General features: G+C 34.4%; 1 protein-coding gene across 2 annotated transcripts in view; it reads left to right on the top strand.

Annotated features, from left to right (window-relative positions):
- The window catches only part of RAPGEF2 (Rap guanine nucleotide exchange factor 2), a gene marked incomplete at both ends in the record, with an annotated part of 193,591 nt that overhangs the window by 83,112 nt on the left and 84,489 nt on the right, over positions 1 to 25,990 (top strand). For both annotated transcript variants that reach the window (XM_084245830.1, XM_084245829.1), the window contains 3 exons: positions 15,754 to 15,829; positions 17,641 to 17,808; positions 20,075 to 20,092. In XM_084245830.1, the coding sequence (XP_084101956.1) occupies positions 15,754 to 15,829; positions 17,641 to 17,808; positions 20,075 to 20,092 (262 nt within the window). The remainder of the gene's footprint in view (positions 1 to 15,753; positions 15,830 to 17,640; positions 17,809 to 20,074; positions 20,093 to 25,990) is intronic.

The following is a 25,990-nucleotide window of genomic DNA, read 5'->3' as shown; positions in this document are numbered from 1 at the left end:
CTAAAGAAGAAGATATTTTCCTAGTTTGTGTATGAACCTCCTAGAGTTGGATTTTTTTCCTATTAGTATGTAAATTATTTTTATTTCTGTTTGCAAAAACGTATGCTAGATATTTGAGGTTTAAAGCATTTTTCTTAACTGGACTCTAAATTTATGTTGGTTACAATCTTGGGGGGAGAAATTGTTCCTGCTAAAACACTGATTTTATCATAGAATCAATTTTATCATGAAGGCTTCCAAGGAAGCGTCTTTTAATGAAAATGATCGTAAGAACCAATTTAATCATAAACAAATAACATCTTCTGATAATTGCAGTCTTTCCGGATTTTTAAATACAGAACAATTGGATCAATTTTGTATCAATACAGTGACCAGGGCAAGGGCTGTTGGTTGAAGGAAGAGAGAAGTGCAGGTGTGCTATAATATAAGTCTTGGATCTTAGAAGATGCTGAGGAATCATTGCAATTAAAGCCGGGAGCCAGAGGGGTTGGGGCCACAGCCTATACAGAGGGACTGAGACTTCTGATGCATTGACTCTCCAGAATAGACATATCAGGCAAAGTAACCCAACACTACAAGAGTTGTAGAAAGATTAGGTCTGCAACTGGCAACATATGAGCAGAAGGAACAGTGAAATACCATCAAAATTTAGGATTGGTTCATGGGTCATTTTCTTACTTAGGGGTTTTCTTAGATCAGTCTAAGGCAGTTAAGAGTTCAGTTTTGGAGGCATTTTCCATAAAGCATATCTCAGACGTTAATTGAAACTTGTGTTGGGTTTGTATGGTCCCTATATCCTAGGGTATACAAAGAAAGCAACATGATCTACTCCCCAATGTAATTTAATCTCTTTGGGGAGATGAGGCAGTCATATCTGAAACATGGAAACATTGCCCAGGTGTCACTGAATAGTACAGTGTAAATTGGTAGAGCAAGGACCACAAGAACACAAAATCCTTTTGCACATAGAAGGATTTAATGTATAAGTAAGTCTTCATTTAATTTGTGAATAGGTTCTAGAAATTGCAACTTTAAAATGACATATAATAAAAGTAGGTCCCCAAATAATGTCATATCATTCAATGTTGACTGGGATTGTTTTTCTTATCTATGCAATGACAAAATGACTTGAAATGAAAAGATGTCATTCAAGGACCAGTCATGTGGGCAGTAATCAAGGGTGGCTCCTAAAAAGTGGGCCTTGCATTGGGTCTGTAAGTTAAGTTGTTGGATAGTGGTTGGAAGGGAATTGGACGTAGTCAGGATCATGAATGATGGTGCAGATACAGGTGTTTAGGGGCAGTTGTTCAAAGATAAACAATAGCTTGAGTGAAGGTACAAGAATAGGATCATTTATCTAAAATAGAAGTGCAGTTTAGGGCATGAAGTACTGTGAAAGCACTGGTGATGGTGGCATTAACGAGAGATCTAGTTTACAAAGCTGCATAACTTGGCTGGAAGGAGTAGAACTGCTGTTAAGTTAGGTCTCAAGTAACATTGGCAGGAGGGCGGGAGCAGTGTGCTGGTCATTTATTTGTACATTGGCTGTGTCCATTTACAATTCAACTTCTTCATTGATACCAAATATATCTACAGTTAAGAAATTAAAGTTGTGTTATGGTGGTCTTAATAATCATACTTTAAATTAGAGCTGGCAGCTATAATGAGGATAAGTGGGGAAACAAGACATTTAACTAATGAGTTTTGAGAGGCTGAAAAACTATCCTCATTATGATTCACATGACAAACAATGAGCTCCTTGAGTTTGAAAATCACAGGCTACTGCTGCTTGGCTACACTATAAGTTGATTGATCACTCTGAGTGCTTGCTCGTTTTCATAATGAAAAGGGGTGAAGCAGTGGAAGAGTGATTTTTCTATTCATGCAGTAAGGGGTGAACACAATTTAAATACTCCTCATGTCATGTAAAGAGCTGTATAGGATTAGTAAACCATACTATGAAAAGAGTGAAAATTTGTTACAACATCATGTGATTCCTTATTGGAGAGGAAGTATTGTATTCTCAAAACAACTTACTGGTGAGTTATATTGTCGGAGGGCAACTTTATTGGACATTAAATGTATCCAAAAGGTATGAAGAGAAGTGAGGGTCAGATTTTAAGAGTTTGCATGAAAGGTAAGACCTTCAAGTTTAGGCAAAATAACAGTGGGAGTGGTTATAAGAAGGAAAGAGCAAAGTTATGAAAGAAAAGAAAAACTACAGATCCTCTTAAGAACTATTCTCATTGAGTTTAAAAATAATGTGTTGGTCTTAACCTACCTTCCCTCCCACCATGGGAAGATATCAGTAATTTTTAACAGAATTAAATGAGTTAATACATAGTCCTTTTCGGAAGTGTTCTTATAGCCAGTGTCAGTAGAAGTTATTTCCAAAAGAAAAAGAATACTCTTTCCTTCCAAGAGAAATATAAACTTTGTTTAATTCTTGTTTGGAATGACCTTAAGTTAGTAGGTGGTGGCAGTTAGCAAAGACTAGTGAGAACTATTCATCTCAGGCATTGGCTTTTGGAACCCATTATCACATTATTGTGCAGAAGCAGGCTATTGGGGACTGTAGTTGGCTACTATACATAAACATGCATATAACTGAATATAAAGTTGTATTAAATATATGTATATATACATTGTATGTGTGTATCTGGACTTGACTGTTCTAGAGTTATTTATCTACACTTAATCTAGCAGCAGTTAAAAAAAAAAAAAAACCTGAGATATCTGTATCAAGATTTCCAAGGCTTCCTATTTCATAGGTTAAGTTAAACATAAAAACAAAAGTTAAATAGTCACTGAAATGAATGGTATTGCTCTTTTAAAATATTAATGTTTAAAATTGCTACAAGGGAGATTATCCTAACAATTTCATATCTTAGGAGAATTGTTTATGAAAAGTATCAAGAGTGATGAGATGAGCCAAATGATAAAACAGATTTCTAGAATCAAACATTACCCTGGGCTTTTAGTTATTATTATTATTTTTTTTAAGATTCCTCGATGATGTTCAGTATTAACAAGTCCTTCTATCCTGACCTCTGTCCTAAGTTGCTCACCTGCTATCCTTTATACGCCTGTCCTTCCATCTTACTCATTCACCCCACAGATATTCTTGAGTGTCTCCTAGATCCCTGCATAGATTATGGTGCTGAAACACAAAGGTCCTTGTGTGTCCTCAAAACCAAGAGAAAAAAAATGTTTGGAGAGCTAAGAAGGAGTCAGTTTGTCAGATCCTGCATGGAGATTCAATAAAGTGAGAATAGAGACTTGACCTTTGGAGTTAGCAACATGGAGGAAGGCCTGGGAGACCTGAGCCAGCCATCTCAGTGGAGCGTGGAGCTGAGGAGGACCTGGGAGGTGGCATATGGTGGCTGTGAGTTGTGAAGTCAGAAAGGATTGTTTCTTTAACGTTAGACGATTCTAGTGCATGTTCGTATGTTGATAGACATTAACGGAGAGGGGTGATCAGAGTGTTGAGGAAAGAGGGGAGGCTATTGCAGAAGTGGATGAAAGCCACAGGGGCAGTCATTAGCTCTGGAGAGGGTGAGAGTTCCACTGCTTGTACAGGTTAGATTTGGGAGTTCAGTGATGGGTATTTAGCAGTTTTCGAAGAAGTCTCCAAAAGGAGTGTTGAGAGCCCATTTGATACCCGTGTCCCAAGTTTTATGTTGTTTTTATTTTCTGGCCTCTTTGAGCCATTTAGAGCACAGATATGGAGAAGGTGGGTGTGTGATGCTGGGCGTTAGGCTTTGCCAGTGTGTGTAGAAGAGGGGGAGGGGAGGATGTGGGAAACTTCTGTACTTTATATAGCTTTCTTCCAGGTGCCTTCACCCTATGTGACATCTCTAGAATGTAATAAGCACCTACAAATATGCTCAACCTCATGCTTTTTCTATCTCTAATGGCTGTAATAAACCCCTTCATACTTACTCTAGAAATCTGAGAATCTCAGTTTTTTTTTTTTTTTTTTTTTTAAAGATTTATTACTTATTCATACAAGCACTGGGTACAGTTGGAAGTGCGGGAGGGTGAGAGAATTCACCAGAGTCAGAGCAGGGAACAGAACAGGCAGACTGACGAAGTACACTGCTGAGGGGAGCAGCGGGCGGCAGGAGAGGTCTGCGTGCCATGTGGGACCGGTGGCTGGGGATTGACCGGTGGTGCAGAGGCTGCAGGCAGCTTTGCAACTCAGTGCTCAACCTCTGCGCCACCGGGGAGGCCCTGAGAGTCTCAGTTTTGACCCTTATTTTCCCCCTGGCAATTTTAGGGTTAGAAACAGCAGAATCTAGCAAATCAGCTGCCTGTAGCACCACTACTCTGCTTCTGTTTGAATGTCACCTGCTCCATTAAGACAACTCCCTATGTATCTTCCATAGTGTCACCATGTCACTGTTACCAGGCACAGGATTGTTCTTGTTATTCCTTGCATAATGAGTTTAAATGACTTCTAGTTGCCTAGCAGATAAAATCCAGACTCCTTAGTGAGCTCAAATTAAGAACCTGTGACACTCCCTACACCTTCTCTAGAAACCTACTCTGCTCACTGTGGTCTAAGCACACCTTTCCCAGCCTGTTCTCTGCTTGGGTTATCCACCTATTTGTTGCCACCATCACTGACCCCCCGCTACTTACCCACCTGTGCAAAACACATTTTATTCTCTGAGACTCCTGTCCTTATGTCCCTGTGGGGTGAATCTTTCCAATTCTGTGCTATACTGTAATATTTTTCAAGGGCACAAGCCATATTACTCAGCTTTCCTTCCTGAATACCTAGCACATAATAAGCATTTAATAAATATTGGTTGAATCATACTGGTTCAGGAATTTATTTTTAACTTTCCCTTTTAAAAAAAATCACTTAAAAAAGTTTAACAATATTAATGCTTAGATACTCCTTTTAGAAATAATAACCTATGATTTATTGAATGTTGGGTGAATAAAGAGAAGAAATGAGCTGGGGAAAAGAATGAGGCTGCAACATTGCAAGAAGGAGTTGGGAAGCTTGTGAGATGTTGGTGTAGTTGGTCTGTGTAGGGGCGTGAAGAGGGAAAAAGCAAAGTATCTTGTCACATACTTACTGTCTTAATAACAGTTACTATTGGTTGTATAAAGCAATTACACAGACACACCAGGAGCTAATTTTTCTCTTATGTAAGAGTACCCTGAAGGTGGATGGTTCTCGAGGGTATAGCAGTTCCAGGGCGAAGAGGTTGTGGACTTTCCTCTTCCGTCTGTACTCGAACATACTTTACAAGACCATTTCATAGTACGGTATGGCTGCCGAACTCTAGCTGTCATGTCTGCAGTGGAAGCTAGAAGCAGGAGAAAAGGCAGAAGAGCACAAAAGTTAGCTCCTGTCTAAATCCACTTCCTTGAAACATTTCTTTATGTCTCATTGTCCAGTTGTAGTCCCATGGCCACTCATGACACCCAGGAGTGTGAGTCTCTTATTCTGTGATGCAGTGTGCCAACTAGAAATAATACAGAAACATCCCTATCAAAAGGAAGAAGAGAATGGACAATGGAGCAGGTGATCAGTAGTTTTATTACACTTGCCCTTTGCTTTTCCTGCAGACCCTTTAACTTTCTATGCAGCATTATCCTTCTTAACCTTACACGCACACTCTTCATCATCTCAGCCAACTCCTTCAGGTCTTACATCATCTGTATTCCTAATTGTCCTACCTAAAGTTGGATCAAGGCCAGGTATTCCCATGACACAATCAAGGTTAAGATATATATTCAAATTTTAGGGAAATGGTGAGGGTAAGTTCCAAATTAGGCAAGCAAAATTATACAATACATGTGAACTTGATTTGTCTGATATTGAAAGGAGAATCTAGTTGTATTTGATGTAAATATATCATATGTTAAATTCTATCTCATGTAGGTTTCTACATGAAAGAGGCATAGAATAAGATATAAAAGTTACAATGGAATACACTAAAACTTCCCCCCTTTGGGTATTGAACTCTCTGCTTTATGATAAAATGGCTTCATCCGGGAAAACAAACATGTTAGCATTATTTAGGCTATCACTACCCCTTCTAAATCATATTCTGATGTGGTATCTGATGCACAGAGTAGAACTGCTCTCTAGAGAGGGAGTTCAGTTGCTGGATTAAGTTGGGAATTTGGTTGCTATAACTACAACGCCACAGACGTGCTACACAGAGAAATGCGAGCTTTCATAGTCCTTGGAATCTGGCAGTGGTAGTGTCTGAACAAAGTAAGTGGCCTTAAAGATGTGTATGTGTGTGTGTAATTGATGTGATATCACATCACCTGAAACTTGAAGTCTTCAGTCAGGGAATTTATCATTTTTTGATTCATGATATAAGTGTGTTAGGATTCACTCTACAAGTTCTTATTTGCATTTCTCTTGCAGAAATAAAGATTATATTTCATGAAGGTTTTAAGTCTGGCATGTGTGTATCAATGAAATACATTGTTTTTTTCTAAAATGTTTGGATTGTTTAGCCGCTGCTGGGAACTTAGAGCCCTTCTTTGTTCCAAGGTTATTTTTGGAGTGGAAAGTGGAGTTGGAGAGGTGTGTGATTTACTGTTTGACCTATGAGAATTCAAAATGTCCTACATTATTTATTAGATAAATTTGTGTTTGTTTAAAGAAGCATACTTTCAGTATTTGGAACACTAGTAAAAGTAATAAGGCTGTTACCAAGAGAGGAATTGATACGCGAAACAAATGATACTTGATGAAATTGGAATGTATTAAATTAAAATTTCTAATTCATAGTCCAGGGACCCTGTCTTATTTTGTGGTGAGTTAAATTGTGCACATATATATATACACACACGCACACACACATATATTTAAAAGACAAAATTATTTGAATGTTAAAGAAAATGGCTTTATATTGTATATTCAATTTCATTTTTAGATATTCTGAAAATTTAAAGGTGCTTCAGGAAATGGTTGAAATACAGTGAATTTCTAGTTTAGACTTGGGTGTCATTGCCTTTTATGTTAGAATTTAAATAAAATATGAGTTTTAAAACTATCTGCTTCATATTGGTTACTAATTGGAATATGAGATGTAAATTCAAAATGCTAAAAAGCATTGGTTCCTTTAAATGTTTCTTCTGCCACACATTTATGGCTTTTTAGGGGGTTATGTATTTTTCCAATTAAGTGTCAAATGTAATTTCTGGTATTGAATATGCACCATATAAACTATGCACCATATAAACTATGTAATATGTACTATATAATATGTACTATATATAATATGTACTATATAAACATTAAAAAACTGTATTTTCTTCTGCCTTTATCAAAAATTTTCAAGCCAACTATTTTAGGATATCTTTTACTTTATATTTTATTGATGGTTTTGTGTCTTCTAGCTATAAACTGTTTAGTGTTATTTCAAGATAACTTATTTCTAAATTGAACATTTTCAGATTATTAAAATTAGGGCAAAGGTCAAAATCTTTTAAATACTTTGCTATGTTAAAAAAAATACATATTTTGTTCAGTAAGAGTAATTTAGAAAACCACCATTAAATACTCCTACATAATTCAGTTTTACAAATAGGATAATTTTTTTTTTTGAGGCAATATTGGTTTATAACACTGCATAGGAGTGCAGGGTCATACTTCTTTAAAGGTCTGATGCCTCTCCATGCTCACCACCAAAGACCAGTCACTCTCCACACAGTCCACTGGACACTCTTCTACCCTTTGCCTCCTGTCCCCACCCACTTTGCTTCTGGTAGCCTCAGTCAAGCATAAAATTGAAAGTATTCTTTTACATCAGTTCAGTTTATACACTTTCCAGCATATATCCATCAGCGGTCTTTTGCCTTGATGGCATATATAATCTCAAATAATGATTGTTATTGAGAAGCTTCATGCCATTTCAGTTCACCAGTTTGTCACCTGATCTGGAATTTTAACTTGTTAAATAACTTTGGAAACAGAACAAATAGGGTCTTCCAGGTTTTGTAATCAAATTCCTTTTAAGTGGACTTTAGAAAGCATTCATATGGAGTTAGATTTGTGTATGGAAACATCATGAAACTAAAGCATTTTTCCCCCTGCTTATTGAGTATAAAGTAATCATACTTCAAATATAGTAAAGCTGCCCAGTAACTACTCGAGCCCAAGTAGTATGAGTTTAACTTTTCTAAGATTATATTTGGAGTCCAATAAATAGAAAAGATATTGAACTAGAGTCCTTGTGTTTAGCTATAAAATTGTAGCAGTTCCCAAACCAAGTTTTATTAGATTCTCCTGGCTTAAGATGGGCAAAATATTTTCCAAGTCCTAGAGATTTTTGTTCGTGACTGAAGGTAAAGACAAGGGAAAAGGCAGAATGAAAAGAGGTCAGTAGTTCTGAATGCATGTTGATGCTTCTGACACCTATAAGCAAATCAGATGGTGGATTTCAGAGTTGAAAAGAATATCTCTGATTTTAGTCATGTTCTGGTACATGCCTGTCATGGGAAGTTCCAGGAGGTAGGAAGAGAATGTAGGCATTGAGTCACCTGATAATGTTATGAATAGGATAGGGTAGGTTTGTAGGCAGGGAGAAGCAAAGAAGAGATGCTTACAAGGGACAGACTTAGACAACCATAATTCTGCTTCATTGTCCGTCCAGTGCAGAATTACCTCATGATTGATTTTAAGCAAGCTGTGCAGTACATTGCCAATTCTTATATAAAATAGATGCCAGATTTTGTAAATCCTGTTCAGTTTTATAAACAAGGTAGTAGTAGTGCTTTTTTATAAAACACTAGTTGAAAAGCATAGTTTTAACTGATTCTGATTTTTGGCTCATCTGTTTATGTGGACATGTTTTTATTCTTGAATTTACCTAGGAGTAGTAATTACCTAGGCGTGATAAGTGCATGTATAACTTTATAAGGTACTGCTGTACTGCTTTCCATTGTGACTGCTACACTGCTTTCCCACTAGCAATTTATGAGAGTTCTAGTTGCTCCACATCCACATTTTGTGTTGTCAGCTTTTCACCATTCTAGTGGATATGTGGTGGTAATCTCACTGTGGTTTTATGCTGCATTTCTCTTAAAATCAGGAAAATTGCACTGGTACATTTTTTTAGAAATCAGTTGACCATGTTTCTTAATCAAGACCATAACTTTCAGAGCTGATACTGACATGATCTGCCTGTCTGTTCTTACATCAATACCACATTGTTTTCATTGTGTAGCTTTATAGTAACTTTTAAAATCACATAATATGAGTTTCCAGCTTGAAATCTTTGTAAGAAAATCATATATATGTGCTGATGCTTTTTCTTTATTGGAAATACATTACCTTACCTTCCTGCAATTATGAATGCAGTATTATTCAAGTGACCTGAATTGTTATGAGATCTAGCACACAAAAACACAACATTGGAAGCTGGTGGCAGGGTTTTGATGCCATTCCTAATAGCCTTAAAATAACATCGGATGTTCGGTTACCATTTTTGAGACTTAGTTTGATTTTTGAGATTTATTCACATTCTTCTTGGCTTAGCACCTGTCTCACCCATTCATGTGAATTCATCTACCATTTTTTTCAATTTACATAGATCTGTTGATTATTTCTTAAGGTGATTCTTTATTGTACCTGTTTAGTGAATTTTATAAGAAGTCACTTTTAGATAAGATTTTTGAGCTAAGCTTCATTGTGTGTTCAACATGGCAAGCTTAGCACAATGAAATGGTGAGCACTTAACAAAGGCATGTTGGATAAGGCATGTGTCTACTTGCTGAGGGGGAAAGCTGTTATGGGCCATAACTTTTATACTAACTGATCAGCTGCCATCTGTGAACAAAGCACTGTGATCAGCAGAGACCTGTTTGTGCCACTGTGTAGACTGATAGCAGCAGATCAATTTAGCTGAGCTGTTCCCTTAGCAGTTTGGTCACGAGGACATAGACACCACCGGCGTGTAGTCATCACACCCCTGTCCTTTGCTGGTTTAGAATGTGGCAAGAGAGAAACTGCTTGCTCTCTTCACCCCAGTACAGCTGAGGTAAGATTCACTTTTTTTTTCCTCTTGAAGGAAAAAAAAAAAGGCAAAAGCAGCCTCTTTCAACTTTTCCCATGTTGTTTTGATTTAAATTTGTGCTAGTTTTTTTTTTTTTTTTCCATAATCCCTCCAACCAGTTCAGCAAGCTAGAATACAATTCAGCAATACATTGGTGGAGAGCAATGTATGTGGTATAGTTTGGGTAAATTTTATTAACAAAATTGCATTGCTGAGCACATTTTAGCATTTGACCTTGAAGACTCATAGGAGAGCAGACATTGCAGATTTCCCTCCTTGCCCTTGACTTACAGGAGAGTAGATAATGAATTAATAGAAACTGATAAAGAGCGCCTGTCAGGCAGCTGCTGAGGTCATGAGGCTGGTATGCGGAAACAGCGCCCATACAACACTTGAACACGTAACTGCAGACAGGAGGGTGGGTGGGTCACCGAAGCAGGAAATTAGCCAGCAGAAGGAATGTTGGCTCCGTGTGAGCTACAGCCGCATGGACTCACTGAGCGAAAACATGCAGGGTGCTGGGGAGTGTTCAGTGCTGCAGAGGAAAGAGCTTCCGTAGAAGGTGGCAGTGCTACTCCTGTTACTGGTGCTTCAAAGATATTGAAGACAGTGCAGGTTAGATTTTTTTTTTTAAGGAATTAAAATGTTCATGGCATATATACCAAATGTTTAGCACTTCTGTAGTTAAATAGACAGCAGGCAAAGTGAGGAATGAACAGAGAGTAGAAGACACAGCTGTGAGGCCATTGCTTGTAGTTTTTCTTGTGCCCAATTTTTATAAGCAGTAGTTAAATGTTGAGATTCACGGTGCAGAGGAGGAAACCTCTGTTAATTTGCACAGGGTGATGATTGTTAGAATATTTCTAAATGAGCCCTGAAAGAGATTTAGAGAAGCTTAAGTGTATGTTTAGTTTTTCCAAGTAGTTACCTCTGAAATATGAGCCCGTTAAAAGGCCAGACTTTAGAAAGAGTTGTAATTGAACACACACATAATATATATATATATATATATATATATATATATATATATACTTGTGTGTGTATGTTCTTGCTTTAAATTGCTCTTTTTTTTTTTTTTTGATTAAAGAGCAAGACCAAAATCTTAAAAAAGATTAAATCTTTTTGTTAAGTCTGTCAACCCATTTTATGCTTGTGGACTTTCAAAAATTTATTCACGTATATTCTACTGATTTTTAAGGACAGAATTAATGATATGTGCAGTTACTTGTTAGATTTTTTTCTTAAAGTTCATTACTATTCTGCTATCCAGAGATACTGTCATGTGGTTTTTTTTTTTTTGTAAGTCCGAAGATAAATGAGTATAGGCTTAAGAGCTTCAGCCAGTCATTAGTTTTAAGAAGAGTAAAATTTAGTAACTTTATCATTTTCTAAAAATGAAGGTATGAAAACTTGATCTTGGAGTATTGCATTTTTAATCATTTTTGTAAGTAAGGAGCGCCCTTTAGTATAACCCGCTTGCTTGCTGTGTATTCCCTTGCTGGGTACAGACTGACAAGAATAAGTTTACATTCCTCTATTGAGGACTTGCATTCCACTGGGCAGTTCTGACGTACATCAAGAATGTGGAGGCCCATACAAAGGGCACGTTTAGGGACACTGACAGAAGAGGCTTCTGTGCTCAGCAACTGCCTTTCGTGGAAACTCACACTTATAGAAAGTGCTCTTAACTCATCTTTGGTGAAGAAAATGTGGCTGCAGAAACTTAGAACAGGATGGATTTACCAGAGTAAAAGCTGCCACGCTGTCTGGTCTATCATTTCCAGTGGGTGTTTGTGAAAACTAGGTAAGACTGAATTTATATTCTCAACACTTGTGCCTTTTATGAGTCTTGAACTTGAAAGAAGGTTTATGAAGCTATTTAGATTTTTCCTGTTTTGTATTAGACTAGTTGTTTTCAGTATTTTTTTTTTTTGATTGGCCTATTTCTGGTATTACAAAATCATTCCATTTTGCACCTGTGAAATTATAAAACTTGTTTCAATTTTAGGAGCAATTTGTAATTAATATTTAATGTGTTCTCTACAAAACGTTTAGCAAAAACAAAAGGAGTGAAAAATCTGGATTATTACGTTGTCTTTGAAGCAACCATTCCTAAATAAGTTGTATTTGACAGAAAATGAGTGTTTAGGAATAATCTATTTGTTACGCTGAAAATGGTCTTTTCATTATTAATCATTTGCTGTGAGTTTAATTTTTTTTAATATTGCAGAGAACAAATGGATTAACCCCAAATATACTTGGATCGCTATTAGTTGTCATCTTTGGTTGTGTAATGTAAGATTATAAGGACTTGCTGAAATTACACTGAGGTTGAATAGTTAGAAACCCAGCTGTAGCATGTATTTATACAGAACAATTTAGAAGGGTTTAAAATGGAGTATAGTAATTAAATTTTCATACTGTGTAGAACCAGATGACTATTAGCATTCGTAAAACCATATACCAGACCTCTGTCTCTCCCTATCTCTTCCTCTCTGATTTTATGGCCCCTTGTGAAAGGCTGGTATCTAGTATGGAAAGGGCAAATAGGTTTTACATAGTTAGGTCAAGTCACATTAATGACTGTTATTATTAGCTTTCTTGCTTTTTAAGCCTGTTACTCATATTTACGTATTCATATTTGTTTCTTATACATAGATTGAAAGTATATAAAGAATTTTAAATATTATTTTGATTCAAATTTAAATAAGCTATGTTCCTAAAAATTGAGGTGTTTTTTTTTGCCTTTAGGAATATCTTTGTCTCAGTGTGTGGTGTAATGAGTGTCATTTCAAAGATGTAGATATTCTACTAGTTAAAGTTCTGGCAGCATTGTCAGGAGGCTTAGATTTTATACATTTGACATTCAAATCTTTGACTATTTCAGGGTACCCCTTAACTTCTTGATGCTCATTTGCAATTTTGTCAAACTTGAATTACCTTCTGAATTATGAAAGATGACTTGTCTTTTTTCCATTGATTGAGCTAGTGAGTAAGCTTAGCCAACCTCTGAGAATCCACCTTTCAGTGAAACTCTGTTCTCCACTTGTCATTGGGTAAGTGCTTTGTGGGCAAATACGATGTGCTACTGCAGTGTTCAGAGGAGGTCTGGGAAAAGTCCTCATAAGTGTCAAGCTACCAAAGACTAGAATTTATGTTTCCATAGATGAAAAAGGGCTATAGAACAAAGCAAGAGAAAGCGTAAGACCAGTGTGGTATAATAGGATCCTACATCACAGCGTCTGATATGATTTTGGGCATCTCATTTAACAGCTATCCTTAGATAAACTGCCTTAGTTTCTCTACTTGTGAACTGAGAATTGAACTATGGGGCAGTTCTCATGGGGAGAATAGGATGGCATAGGTCATATATATCATCTGGGGATCTTTTTCTAAACTAAATGTTTTAGAACCTTTGATTGTAGCACATTGAATTATGGCATATTTTCAATTATAAAGCTGAAGAAAAAATTCTGAGACTCGGTACAATGTAATGTTCTAAGTTTTTTCTCAACTTTGAAATTATATAAATTCATTAGGTTTGAGATGCAATTTTAGGAGACAAACAGGACATTCTTTTTATTAAACTCCTGATACAATTTTCCTGTTAATCACATCTTTTTGTGTGTACTCATGTTGCATGGAATATAAACTACTTAAGAATAGGGCCTATATTTAGTGAGTTTCTTGTAAATTCTGTATTGATTGTGAGTTTATATTGATTCTATATTATGTATCCAGTGAGTAGTTGGAAGGTGAATAGAAAGCAAAATCCTCTGCACTTCTTTCTTTCCTTGCCTCCTTCTTTCCTCCTTCATATATTTGTGGGCATGGGGTGGGGAAGACCCCTCTCTTTCATGAAAATGGAATTAAGTGCTGGGTGATTGAAAATGTACATATTATTGACTCTTCAGAACTCCGATTTAACTTATTTCAGTAATATTTACCTTTTTCCCATCTCTTCCGATTTCTCTTCTTTCCACAATTTGTATCACTTCATTGCTAAATTAATGTAGCAAAGAGATTGATTCCAGGTTTACCAATGTTACAGTTCAGTCAGCAAGCTTAACTCTTTCTATGTGCATAAGGTTGGCAGTTTGGTCAACTTAGAGTTCCACTTTTTCTTATTCAAGGCCCTATATTTTGCCAATAATCCCAAAGCCACTAAAACAGTACCCTTGATAAGTTTCTCTTATAAGTCTGTTTTTTTAAACTGTATTAAAAAATGTGGCCAAAACAGTATGTATGACTATATATGTAAGTAGTACATGTAGCTATATATGTGTACATATGTGTATCATAAAATAAGTCATTTTAATCTTTAAGTGTATGATTCAAGTAATTAAGTACATTAGTGATGATTGTACAACCATTTCCAGTACTTGTTCCCAAAACTTAAGTTCTATAACTCCAAATAAAAACTTTGTGACTGTTAACCCTTGGTAATCTCTAATCTATTTTCTGTCTTTGTGAAGTTGCCTGTTCTAAATATTTCATAAGTGGAATCATACAGTATTTGTCCTTCTGCAACTGACTTACTGCACTTAGTGTATAGTGCTCGCAAGACTTAAGCATGTTGTAGTATGTATCAGAACTCCAGTCCTTTTAATGGCTGCATAATACTCCATCATATGTATCTATCACATTTTCTTTTTTTTTTTTTTTTTTTTGCCTAGTCATATCCTCTATCACATTTTCTTTACACACTCTCTCTTGATGGACTCATGCATTATTTGCTGCTTTTAGCTGTTGTGAATAATGTTGCAGGAAACATTGCTGTATAAATATTTGGTTTTCATTACTTTTGGGTATTTATCTAGCAATGGAATTTCTGGGCCATATGGCAATTCTGTGTTTAAATTTTTGATGAAGCACCAAACTTTTCCCCAGTGACTGCACTTTCGTATTCCCACCAGCAAAGTATAAGTGTTCAGAATTCTCTATATCTGCCTCAACACTTGATGTCTTTTGTTTTTTAATTACAGCCATGCTACTATCTCATTTGCATGTAGTTTCAGGTGTGAGATGTTATCTTATTGTAAGTTTGACTTGCTTTTCCCTAATGACTAAAGAGATTGAATAATTTTTCTTGTATTAGCCATTTGTTTATCATCTTTTGTGAAAGATCCTATAGCTTGTTCAATTTCTAATTGGATTGGTTTTTTGTTGTTATTTAGTGGTAGAAGTTGTTTATTCTGAATATTGAACACTTCCCAGATAATGTGATTTGCAAATATTTTCTCCCATTCTGAGGGTGACCTTTTCAGTTTCTTAATAATGCCCTTTGATGCACAGACCTTTTTTTTTAATTTGATGAAGTTCAATTTGTCTATTTTTCCTTTCATTTGAATGAAATGTTCTTTTGATAGGTGCTCCTGGTTTTACAGAAAGTCCTTTGGAGTCCCTTAATTTTTTTCTGGAAACTTTTCAGTTCTTTGTTTTCCCCCTTGGAAACCTGTAGGGCAATGTTGTATCATAGATTTATATGGTTTACTATTGGGGTATGTTTCTTACATTATTTGAAAACATTTTATTGGAATTTTTGAGGAAAAAAAATCTGAAACTTAACCTTTTGAAGTTTCCTGTCAGTCTGTAAATGATGAAAGACAGTTTCTCTTTCATTAATGTGTACTTTTTGTAATTGTTTTGTTTTTTCATTTTCATTTATCTGGGAGTTGGCTTAAATTCACAATTCACATTTCTTTTCATTTTCTAGTTTTGGCAAGCGCTCTGCAGGAAGCTTTAGGCGTGGCTGTGAATGCATTGTTTTAGAGCCTTCTGAAATGATTGTGGTAAGACAACTTCTGAAGTTACTTCTTCCCCTAAAAAACACTAATAAATAAATGCACTTTCACAAACCACCTTTATATATTTTATAATTTGAGATGTTTATTTCATAACTTTATTATAAAGTCAAATTCATAGTTATAATGTAATTATAGAGTTCAATTAAATGAAAAAGATGGAAAGTTTGAAAGTGGCATGTACTTAAATATATAGAATTCAACATTTGTAAGTCAGTTTGTGATATTTAATTAAAATTTGGGGAGACTCTTTGACATGAAAGATTTTAGCATTCCAGACATAGATTAGAATGAATGCGAATACTCAGTAATATGTGTTCAAGCAACAGTGAACAAGAGGAAATCACTTCAATTCCTTCAACTAATTGAAAGAAAATTGAAAAGTATACTATGCTACTTAAACATGCTATGAGAGCTTTCTCTCTCGTTTAAATGAATTATGTGAATTAAAAAATACATTGAGGTAAGACATACATAAGACATGCTAAAATAGATATTGGCAGTAAAATTATTTTTATTGATGCTTTCAAGAAAGCCATCACATTTTCACATTTTCCTTACTATATAAGCGTGTTTTTAAGATAGGATAATATGTATTCTTTTAAAAATCAGCAACAACAAAAAATTTGGAGAAAGTTCCCAATGTAGACAGTTGATAATTGATGTTCATCTTATTCCTCACTGAGCTTCCTATCTGGAAGGGAAAGCATTGTAAAATAAATGACTAATATAGATGATATAGATTATATATTCACATTTAATAACATATTTGGTAGTTGACCGTAAGTCCATTTTCAGAAAAGACTGAGGGATTTCCCCCTATGATGTAGGAGAGGAATTCCGCCAAATGGGAACTTCCTTGTCAAAGCTAATGAAAACTTTTGTAAAATTTCACAGAATTTACCCCTAAACAAAAAGTGGCATGGTGTGAGTAAAGATTTAGTGTGAGAAAAATGTAGGCAAACACTTGGCACTTTGCAACAACAGCTCTTGAAAAGCATTTTAGATATTTCCTAGAACTCTGGCCTGTTATTGTTACTTCTTAATTTCTCTGAAGGATTTTTGATCTTCAAAAATTGTTTGAGAATTTCGTATTTGCCCCATCTATAATACAGACCACTTGTTTTGCCAGTGTGAATTGTCTTAGAATCTAAATGTACCTCTATTGTGAGCAATTGCATTTCACTATCTAAGTAGGATGAAAATTAACTTAATGTAACTTTTCTCTGTGGGACCATTCATTAGGTTTCTAAATGTCTAAAATGAGGAATTCTTTTTTTTTTTGAAACAATACTATTTATAAAAAAGAAACTGAATCTATAGAAAGAAAGTAGGAAGAGAAACCCTTATATAATCCAAAGCCACTATTCTGCTAAAGTCCTCTTTGAGTTGCTTGGGATTTAGGGGTTTTTACAGATTTACTCATATACATCAGTAATTTTTGTGCTTTAGTTAAGACAATGGGGCATTTGCTTTCCTAATGTGTGATAATGTATCCTTTGAGATCTTTCACTAATAAGTCAGTACAAAGACTACTGAGAATATCCTTCCCTTTGAAACTGCAGGAAATTCAAAAGTTACCCATATTGTCCTAAGTGGAACTGAAAATGCCTCTTCATAAAAGAAAAGTTGCTCAAAACAAGTTAGTTCCAGAGAGATTAAAGGAGCCTTTCAGTCTGTCTAGATAATATCTTTGCAAAATGAAAGAATGTGAACTAGCTGTAAGTTTTATTCTCTATTTAATCAATATAAAATGTTGACTTGGAAGAAAAGAACTTTTGGTGTCTTTTTTTCCCCAGGTGGACTATATGGATGAAAATGAAGAATATTTTCAGCGTCAAGCTTCTCATCGACAGTCTCGAAGGAGGTTTAGAAAAATCAACCAGAAAGGTGAAAGGCAAACAATTATTGACACTGTGGATCCATATCCTGTGGGCAAACCACCTTTGCCGAGAGGCTATCACACGGTAAGTTTTAAAGGGATAATATTTGTATTTATCTTCTGCTTTTTGGTGGGATTTTGTGACTTCTGTTTCTTTCTTTCTTTGATAAACTTTTTATCCAAAGTGTAGGTTTTGCTGGAAATGCACATAAATCAGTCATAAAGAGCACTGAAATGAGATACTAAAATCCTTTGTGTAACATTATTTTGTAAAATATTTTATGAGGTTTAGCTTTATATACAGTTGTAGATGGGATGTTTTAAGTTCTTAACATTAATCTAAAATTTTAGCCTCTGTCCCTCACCTAGGTGACTGGTATTCTCATTTTCATTCAAGAAATAGATATGTAAACTTACGTGTTTTCATAGTTTTTCATACCATTGTGAGCATATGATCTCAGAATTTTTTAGTTTAATTATGATGAAATAAGATAAGCATAATTTGAAAGACTTTTAAAAATCCTAAATATGGGAAAATGGTCTAAAGTATTTCTAATATAGTCAAAGGTCCTCTTAAATGTGTAACAAGTGATTGTCATTTATTTCGTAAGTATAAAATAGAACTATTGTTGATGTTTGAGAAAACTAAGGCACAGATAATGAGTGATTTGTACAAGACTCCAGTAGAGTCAGTTTTAGAGTCTTTCCTTATTTCTTTCTTTATGTTTAACTTGCACTACCCATACATTCCTTAGTGGTCATTCCAGAATACTTGCAAATATATTTGAGGATTTCTGTTTTCAACAAGAAAGTGGCTTGAATTCTTAGATATGTTATATGTCATCATGAGACCAGAGATGGTTTAGCTATTCATATAATACCACTAAATGAGTGGTTGCTAATATATTGAAATTTTAAGTAAAAATACAAAAAAAAGATACTTAACACTGTTAAACCTTTTTTGTTTGCCTTACCTCTCCTTTCTTTTTGCAAATATATGTAAATACAAGATGCATGGGAAACGTATATAGACTTAAGCTTACTACATACTGAATTTTGAGTAACTTTTAAGTGCTTTAATTTATACCCTCACTTCATATATTTTATTTCTGAGAGTACTTTGTATTTAAATATTTAAGCAGTTTCACCACCTGCCATTTGCCTACTCTCCTCACTACCCATGCATTATTTTAATTTAACATGAATTTTATAGTTGAATCATTTCATTGAGCTCATTTGGAAAGGGTTGCTTGTTGCTTATCATAAAGACAGCTTTGTCTGGAGGGATTTAATTTTTTAAAAAAATGATAAAGGGTTTTTTGTTACCATTGGCTATAGAAGAAGGTAGTATTTTTAGTGTTGATCATGGAAGAAGGAAATATGAATTAAAATAGTTGTTCATATTAGGCCTGTATAGGCTATAATATTTTAGACTAATTCTATTATTAATACTCTCTCTGCTTTGAATTTTTTCTCCAAATCAGATTCTCATACTAAGGTTGTGAATGAGAGTATGGGTCCATTAAAATTTAGTGTTAAAGCTGATTGATTTAATTTTTATAGTCATACTTGTTATACTTAGTTTGGGAGGAGAGAGCATTTTATAATTATTTTTCTCTACTACCACCTCAACTTTCCCCTTTTATTGGAACACTTCACTCCCTCCCTAGATGTCTCCCCCTTCTTTTAACTGATTTTTAACAAGTTTATTATAATTACAACATACTTTTTGTTTTTTTAGATTTTAAAAAATGCTTTACCTGGTCAACAGGTGCCTTTATTAGGACGAATTCCATAATAGGATAAAACATTTAACTTAATCACTAATGAATTACGCGCTACTTTACTAATATGTGACATGGTATTAATTTTACTAAATGAGTTCAGATTGGCAACATGGTCATAACTGAAAATATCATATTCTGATTTTTGTGCAAATTGTGCTTTAATTTTTTAATGTAATATTTATTTTGCCCAAATACATTACTTTAATCTTGGAAAACAATATTTTGATTTGTATTTAATGGCACCACAATATAAAAAAAATGAAAATTAGTCCAAAATCAGACATCTTTTTCTTTGAAAGAGAAGTCGGGTGGAGTGAGTATGAAAAGTTTATTTGAAAGAATTGCATGATCATATTGTACAGGTTATTTTAAATGATTGCAAGTGCATTTCAAGTGCATGGCTAAAAACCATAAGGAACAGTATACACATATCCAATACTTATATGGTCATTCTTAACCTAATTTTAACATTATCTTCATTTTGGCAGATGTACTATAGCATGTCTGATAATGTTCATCTTTTCCTTTCCTCCTTTATGGCACTCATTTCATTTTGGCTCAAAGGAATGCACTAAATCTCAGGTATTGTAATTTGCGTGTGATTTCCTAATACTAACCTATGTTTATTTGTGAAGTTGCTTTGTAACTAATGATTTTATAATATTGATATGTTTTGCTTGGTCTTGTTCTTTTGTGTTTTGTCCTGATTTAGTAAAATCTCTTAAAACTTTAAAACTATCAGTAGTTTAGGTGATGACACAAGCTACCTCATTTGTGCAGACCTAGGGATAAAATGCCACCTTCTTTACAGAAAGGAAAAAATGCAGTCAGCTTATTTTTAAGAAGGGGTAGAGCACCAGGCTTGACTAATCTGCTTTGCAAATAAATGAAGACATACAGACATAATGGAATTTTAATTGCCTTTTATTTAACAACTCTTAGAAATTCATTGGAAATTTATATTTCAAATGCTATAGGCTTTTAGTTTCAGGAATCCCTTTGTGAGAGCATTTTAAGAGATCACTGGTGAAATAAAAACTTGGTCAAAAATAAGTAAAAAAATTATATTGCTTACATTTCCTTATTTGCGAGATTAAACGCATTTCCTTATTAAATGAGATTTCATGCTTGTATTTCATTCTGTAGTTTAAACAAGAGGCCCATCATAACTCTGTTCATTTCTTTCATGCTCAAAATGACTAATTTATGATTTTTTAAGAAAAGTATTATGGAAATTGTGGGTCATATTTGGTTATCAGGGAATTTGGAGTCAATGAAGATAAACTGATTTACCTCTGGAAAAGAATTGGCCAAGTAACTATAAGATTTGATGACTGTGTTTTCTTGTTGTACAAGATCATGAATAGTTTAATTCACATTAGATATCTATCATCAATATAAGGATCTTTGCCTATTATAGTAACCTCGCTTACAAGCATGAAATATTTGTGTATATGTAATTTTTCATATTAAAATGAAATAGTAATTTTAGATAATAAAATGCCATAGATGGCATGATAGCTATGTTGGTTTTTAAGAAGCACTGCTAAATTTAAAATAATGTAGTAAATTAAAAGTTTTTGATAGTGTTTGCATTTGATAAAATTGTATAAATTTTATAATTGCACCAGAGTTTTGAACTTCAATCTGGTAAAAGTGTACTTTTAAAAAATAAACTTAATATTTTAAAAGATACATCAAAATATAATTAATCCTCTTACATGAAAAATTACCAGTCTAATTCCTACTTAGAACTCGGAATTGAAGTTAAAATGTGCGCGGAGTTATGATGGATACCTTATGTACACTTTTTAAAATTAGATGTGTTGCAATAGTTTAAAACATTAAAATTTCTTCAGAAACATGAATACTTATAGTCCATGTAGACTGTTTTCAGGACTTTTTTTCAAGGCAAGTATGTGAGGTTTGAAAAGAGAATAATATCTTAAAATGCAGCGAGAAAGGAAGATTGGAGATGATTTTCATTAGCATTTTCTTACATTTTGATGAATTGAGGTTAAGTCTGTATTTAAAATTGCGAGAAAATAGAATGCAGCATTAGTTTTCAGTCATAGAGTGGGTAAAGATCATCAAGGCAGGGAGAAGATAAGGTTTCTAGCCAAAATGAGAAGATTTGGGGTTAGTCTCTGAGCCGGGACTTGGGACATTGGACGGGTTGTTTCCAGGGTTAGAATTGGGAAGGGGGCTGGGAAATGGGAATAGTTTTTAAAAATGTTGCTGTCATCACAGGTCTTCTCTGCATCTATGTATAATTCTAGGATTTTGTGTGGATATGGAAATCTGAGTTGCGTAATAAAAATGGCAAGAAGTAATGGGACTTTAGGGCTTTGAGGAAGGAAGTTGTTAACTTTTTTTTTTTTTACCAGTTACTGGGGTGTTGGGGGATACTGATACATACCTGTTATGTCATCTTTTATTCCTCCTTCTGTTTTAATGAAAAGAACAAAGAAGCAACCACACTGCTCTGCCCTCTCCCTTGTTTGGAAAGAGCAAATACAGATGTATAAGAGATATTAGAATAAGATTGAAGAAAACTTGTTCTAGCTCAAATATGGAGGTTGTGTGTATTAACTGATATTTCAGAATTTCCAGACTTCCTAGGCTGGTTGCATAATTAAAATGTTTTCCACACTTTTGAGTTCAGATTGACTTTCTACTTTTACTCCTATTTACTCAAAAAATATGACTATACTTTATAGAAATTTGAGATACTAGAATTTGAGCCACGTACAACATATTTCATAAGGTTTCAATCAGTGCAAATTTTTGAATGAAAAATTGAATGAAAACCATTAGTCCAGGCCTCCCCAGTGGCACAGTGGGTTGAGCGCCGCACTGTGAAGCTGTCTGCAGCCTCTATAGCACGGGTTCGATTCCTGGCCAGCCAGGGAAATTCCCACATGGTGCGGCAGACCTCTTCTCTCTCGCCCGTTGCTCCCCTCAGCAGTGTATTTTGGCCCTTCTGCCTGTTCTGCTCTCCACTCTGTCTCTGGTAAATTCTCTCACTCTCCTGCACCTCTGACCTGTACCCCAGTTCTTGTATAAATAAATAAATCTTAAAAAAAAAAAAAAGAAAAGAAAACCATTAGTCCTGTAAAAAGATAACCACCACACACTGTATTAGTAGTTTTTTACTATATTTCAGAATTCAGTTAGTAATTATATATTAAATTTTTCAGTAGCTTGGACTCTAATACAGGAATAGAAAATAAAAAGCTGCATAAAATTAATGCAATCTAAATCAAATGGAATATAATAATACAATGTTATGGGAATAATTTTTATTATAGCCAGTGATAATACAATACCCATAAAATGTGTCACCAGTTTAATAAGATTGATTCATATGTGAGACTTATGAAAATGAGCCACATTTTTATAAGGTTATTCTTTATAATAATATAAGCCCTGTTTCACATGATTGCTATATAACCATCCCTAGGTTATATCTTAGTAAATCTCTGAAGTTTTTTTTTTATTTCAGCGGTAGAATAGATTAAATTGATTTCATCTAGAGTTGATTTCTTGGTAGGTTTGGTTAAAAATTGTTTAGATAATGAAAGAGATGAAAAAACCTAGTACTTGTGTGATTATGCGCATTAATTTAACATTGAATTTTTTGACTTGAGCTTTTTATTCTTGAATTAGAAATAGGCAATATTTTCTCTCATGACATGACTTTGCCACTTATATTACTGAGGTCTTCGTTTTACCCAATATTTGGTACTTAGCAGTAACAGAATGAGTATTGTATCAATGACTTATATATTTATTAAATTTCCTAGAATATTAAGTTCTTGTAACAGTCAGCTCATATGATGTTCCATCCGACTACAATTTATTCATATGATATTTAAAAATCTGTTTATATGCATATATAGAAATTGTTCAAATATAGGAGAAATTTCTTAGTTGTTTCATTGTTTTCATTCTTTAAATTCATTAAACGCTTGCCTAATTGAACTGAAGGCTTTTGTCTTCAACATTGTTGTCACTGTCTCTGTGAATTATAATAGGATGGAGTTTCAGAAAATTTGTGTGTTCTATGGTATCTTAGAGTAGAAGGTTTAGTATGTTCATTTACATGCTTTTATTAACAAATGCTTATTGATGCCCACCTTATTTCAGGTCTGTTTCAGACTCTAGGACTAGAAAGGCCTGCAGGACAAAAAGAATCTTGCCATAGTTGACCATATAGCCTCACAGGGAATACAGATAGACAAATGGCAACTACCATAGAGGGAATTCCAGGAAGTAGGAGGCACACAGACAGGGCTTCTTGAGGAATCAGGTGTGGCTTTTTGAATGACCTTAATGTCTTCGCTCAGAGAAAAATACTCTTAATCCAGGAAAGCCCAACAGAACTGTGAAAAGTGAATTGGGGAATAAAGAATGGAAAATGGGGTATATGGTGAGAGTGGTAGAGGACTGATATATATACATATGCCCCCTGATTTTGCTAGTTATTATTGTTGTTCGTATACCTGGTATTTTTTATTTCCACCAGAGAAGTGTCGGAAGTATTCTTTGCCTCTCATGCTCATTATCAGCAGGTTTACTCATTCATTTTCCCCTAGATCATGTTGCATTTTAAAATCCTGCATAAAGCCCCCTGTGGAAAGGTCTTTGAACAATAGGTAGCTGTAACAATACTATGCCATATGTGCAACAATTTCTGGCAACATGCAGCTTGTAAAAACTGCTGCAGTGGTCTCAGTCACCTTGCTTTAGGGGGCTTATTTCTCTTTCTTGAAGTTATAATCAGATATTTATGTTGATTTAATTTATACAGATTAGGAAATTATACTATAGAGTATGTATAGAAATTGAAATGCAAATCAGGAAATAGTTGAAAACATAAAATGATTTCTCTTGTGCTATTAACAGCATGCATTGCAAATTCATGCAAGGCAGTTGAGAATAGCATGCAGTGTGCTGTTTACCCAAGTTTCAGCTTCTGTTAGAGGATGTCTATTTTTATATATTACATCATCTCTGCTGCCGAACTCCCGTGTCCACTGGGATTTACTGTTCTTTCATTCCATTTTGAAAGAAAGCTTGTATTGATGTCATAATTGGACCCATCTTTTGGTTGCACTTGGAAATTGAAAGTAATAAGGGTGTTGTGTAGCAAGTCATGCAATATTTCAAGCCATTTATTTGTCAAAAAGATCACTGCCACTTTGTCCTGCCTCTAATTGTGAACACTGGTGGTTCTTTGTGCCTGTACATGTTTTAAATATACTTGGCTAAAATTTAGCTTTTAGTCTCAGCAGCAAAGATCCTTTTCATCTTCGACTGTTTTCTTTCTTTGCTGTTTTTTTTTGTTTTTTTTTTTGTCATGAGAATTGGCAGTGCTGCATGCTGATTTGAAAAGAAAAAATGTCTCGTTGCAGACACGTACTTTAATATTCAGATGTATTTCCTAACAGTGCTAAATTGATCTTTTATAATTATCAGTTGTAAGTTGTCCAATATTGCAAATATTGAATGATTAGAAATGCTTTTGATTTTGAACCCAGTGTTAAACACATTAACTTGAAATGCTTTTCTGTTAGTTACACGGTATTGTTGGTTCTTGAAAAGGACTCTGGCAATTTATGCAATGTATGTTTAAATGTTAAAGTTAATTTAATTTAAAATACTTGTGAAAGAAAATACTTTATATATTAAAGTAATTTTTAAAGGCCCACCGTGTGCTATACATATTTATGTATATATTTTCCCTTTTGTTCACTCTAAAAGGTAACCATTATCCATAATTCAGTAGTAATCCTTATTTTTATTTCTTTGTTTTAAATGGTCAGGAGCAAACATCTACTTAAAAAATACATGTTATGAACATTGGTATCTTGTTATTAATTTTATTGTTATAAATTCATATACTATACAATTTGCCTGTTTAAATGTTTAATTCAGTGGAGTTTTTTTTGGGTAAAAAGTACATAACATTAAATTTACCATCCTAACTACTTTTAAAAGTACAATTTAGTTTTGTTAAGACTATCAATAGTAAACTTATGACTGACTTGAACATATCTAGTCACAGATGTACCCAGCACCCTCGGTGATTCTCCTAAGAATGACCTAGGTAGTAGTTGGGTATGATGCTGAGTTTGACTTTGCTAGCCTAAAGGAGAAAAGAGGTAGCAACAGCATGAACCAAATCTGAAATATGAATTATTGTTTAGATAAAGGGTAGAATGATGTAGGAGGAAAGATTTGAGATTGAAAAAAACTCAGGTTATCTTTTTACTCAGATATGTATGAAGACAGCGATGATAATGGTCTTTTGTGTTTTTCATGAATTATCCAGAAGGCACTTGGGAGTATTAGAAAATAAAGCTTAAGTATCAAAATAATTGTAATAGTTCCCTTTTACTAATTATTAGCACACTTAGCTGTCTATCCATTTCTTCAAGTGTTAAAACTGAACCTTAGAATGCTATTTGAATCATC

Source organism: Talpa europaea (assembly GCF_964194135.1).
Source record: "Talpa europaea genome assembly, chromosome: 10".
Taxonomy (NCBI): Eukaryota; Metazoa; Chordata; class Mammalia; order Eulipotyphla; family Talpidae; genus Talpa; species Talpa europaea.
This window is presented reverse-complemented; position numbering and strand designations above follow the sequence as displayed.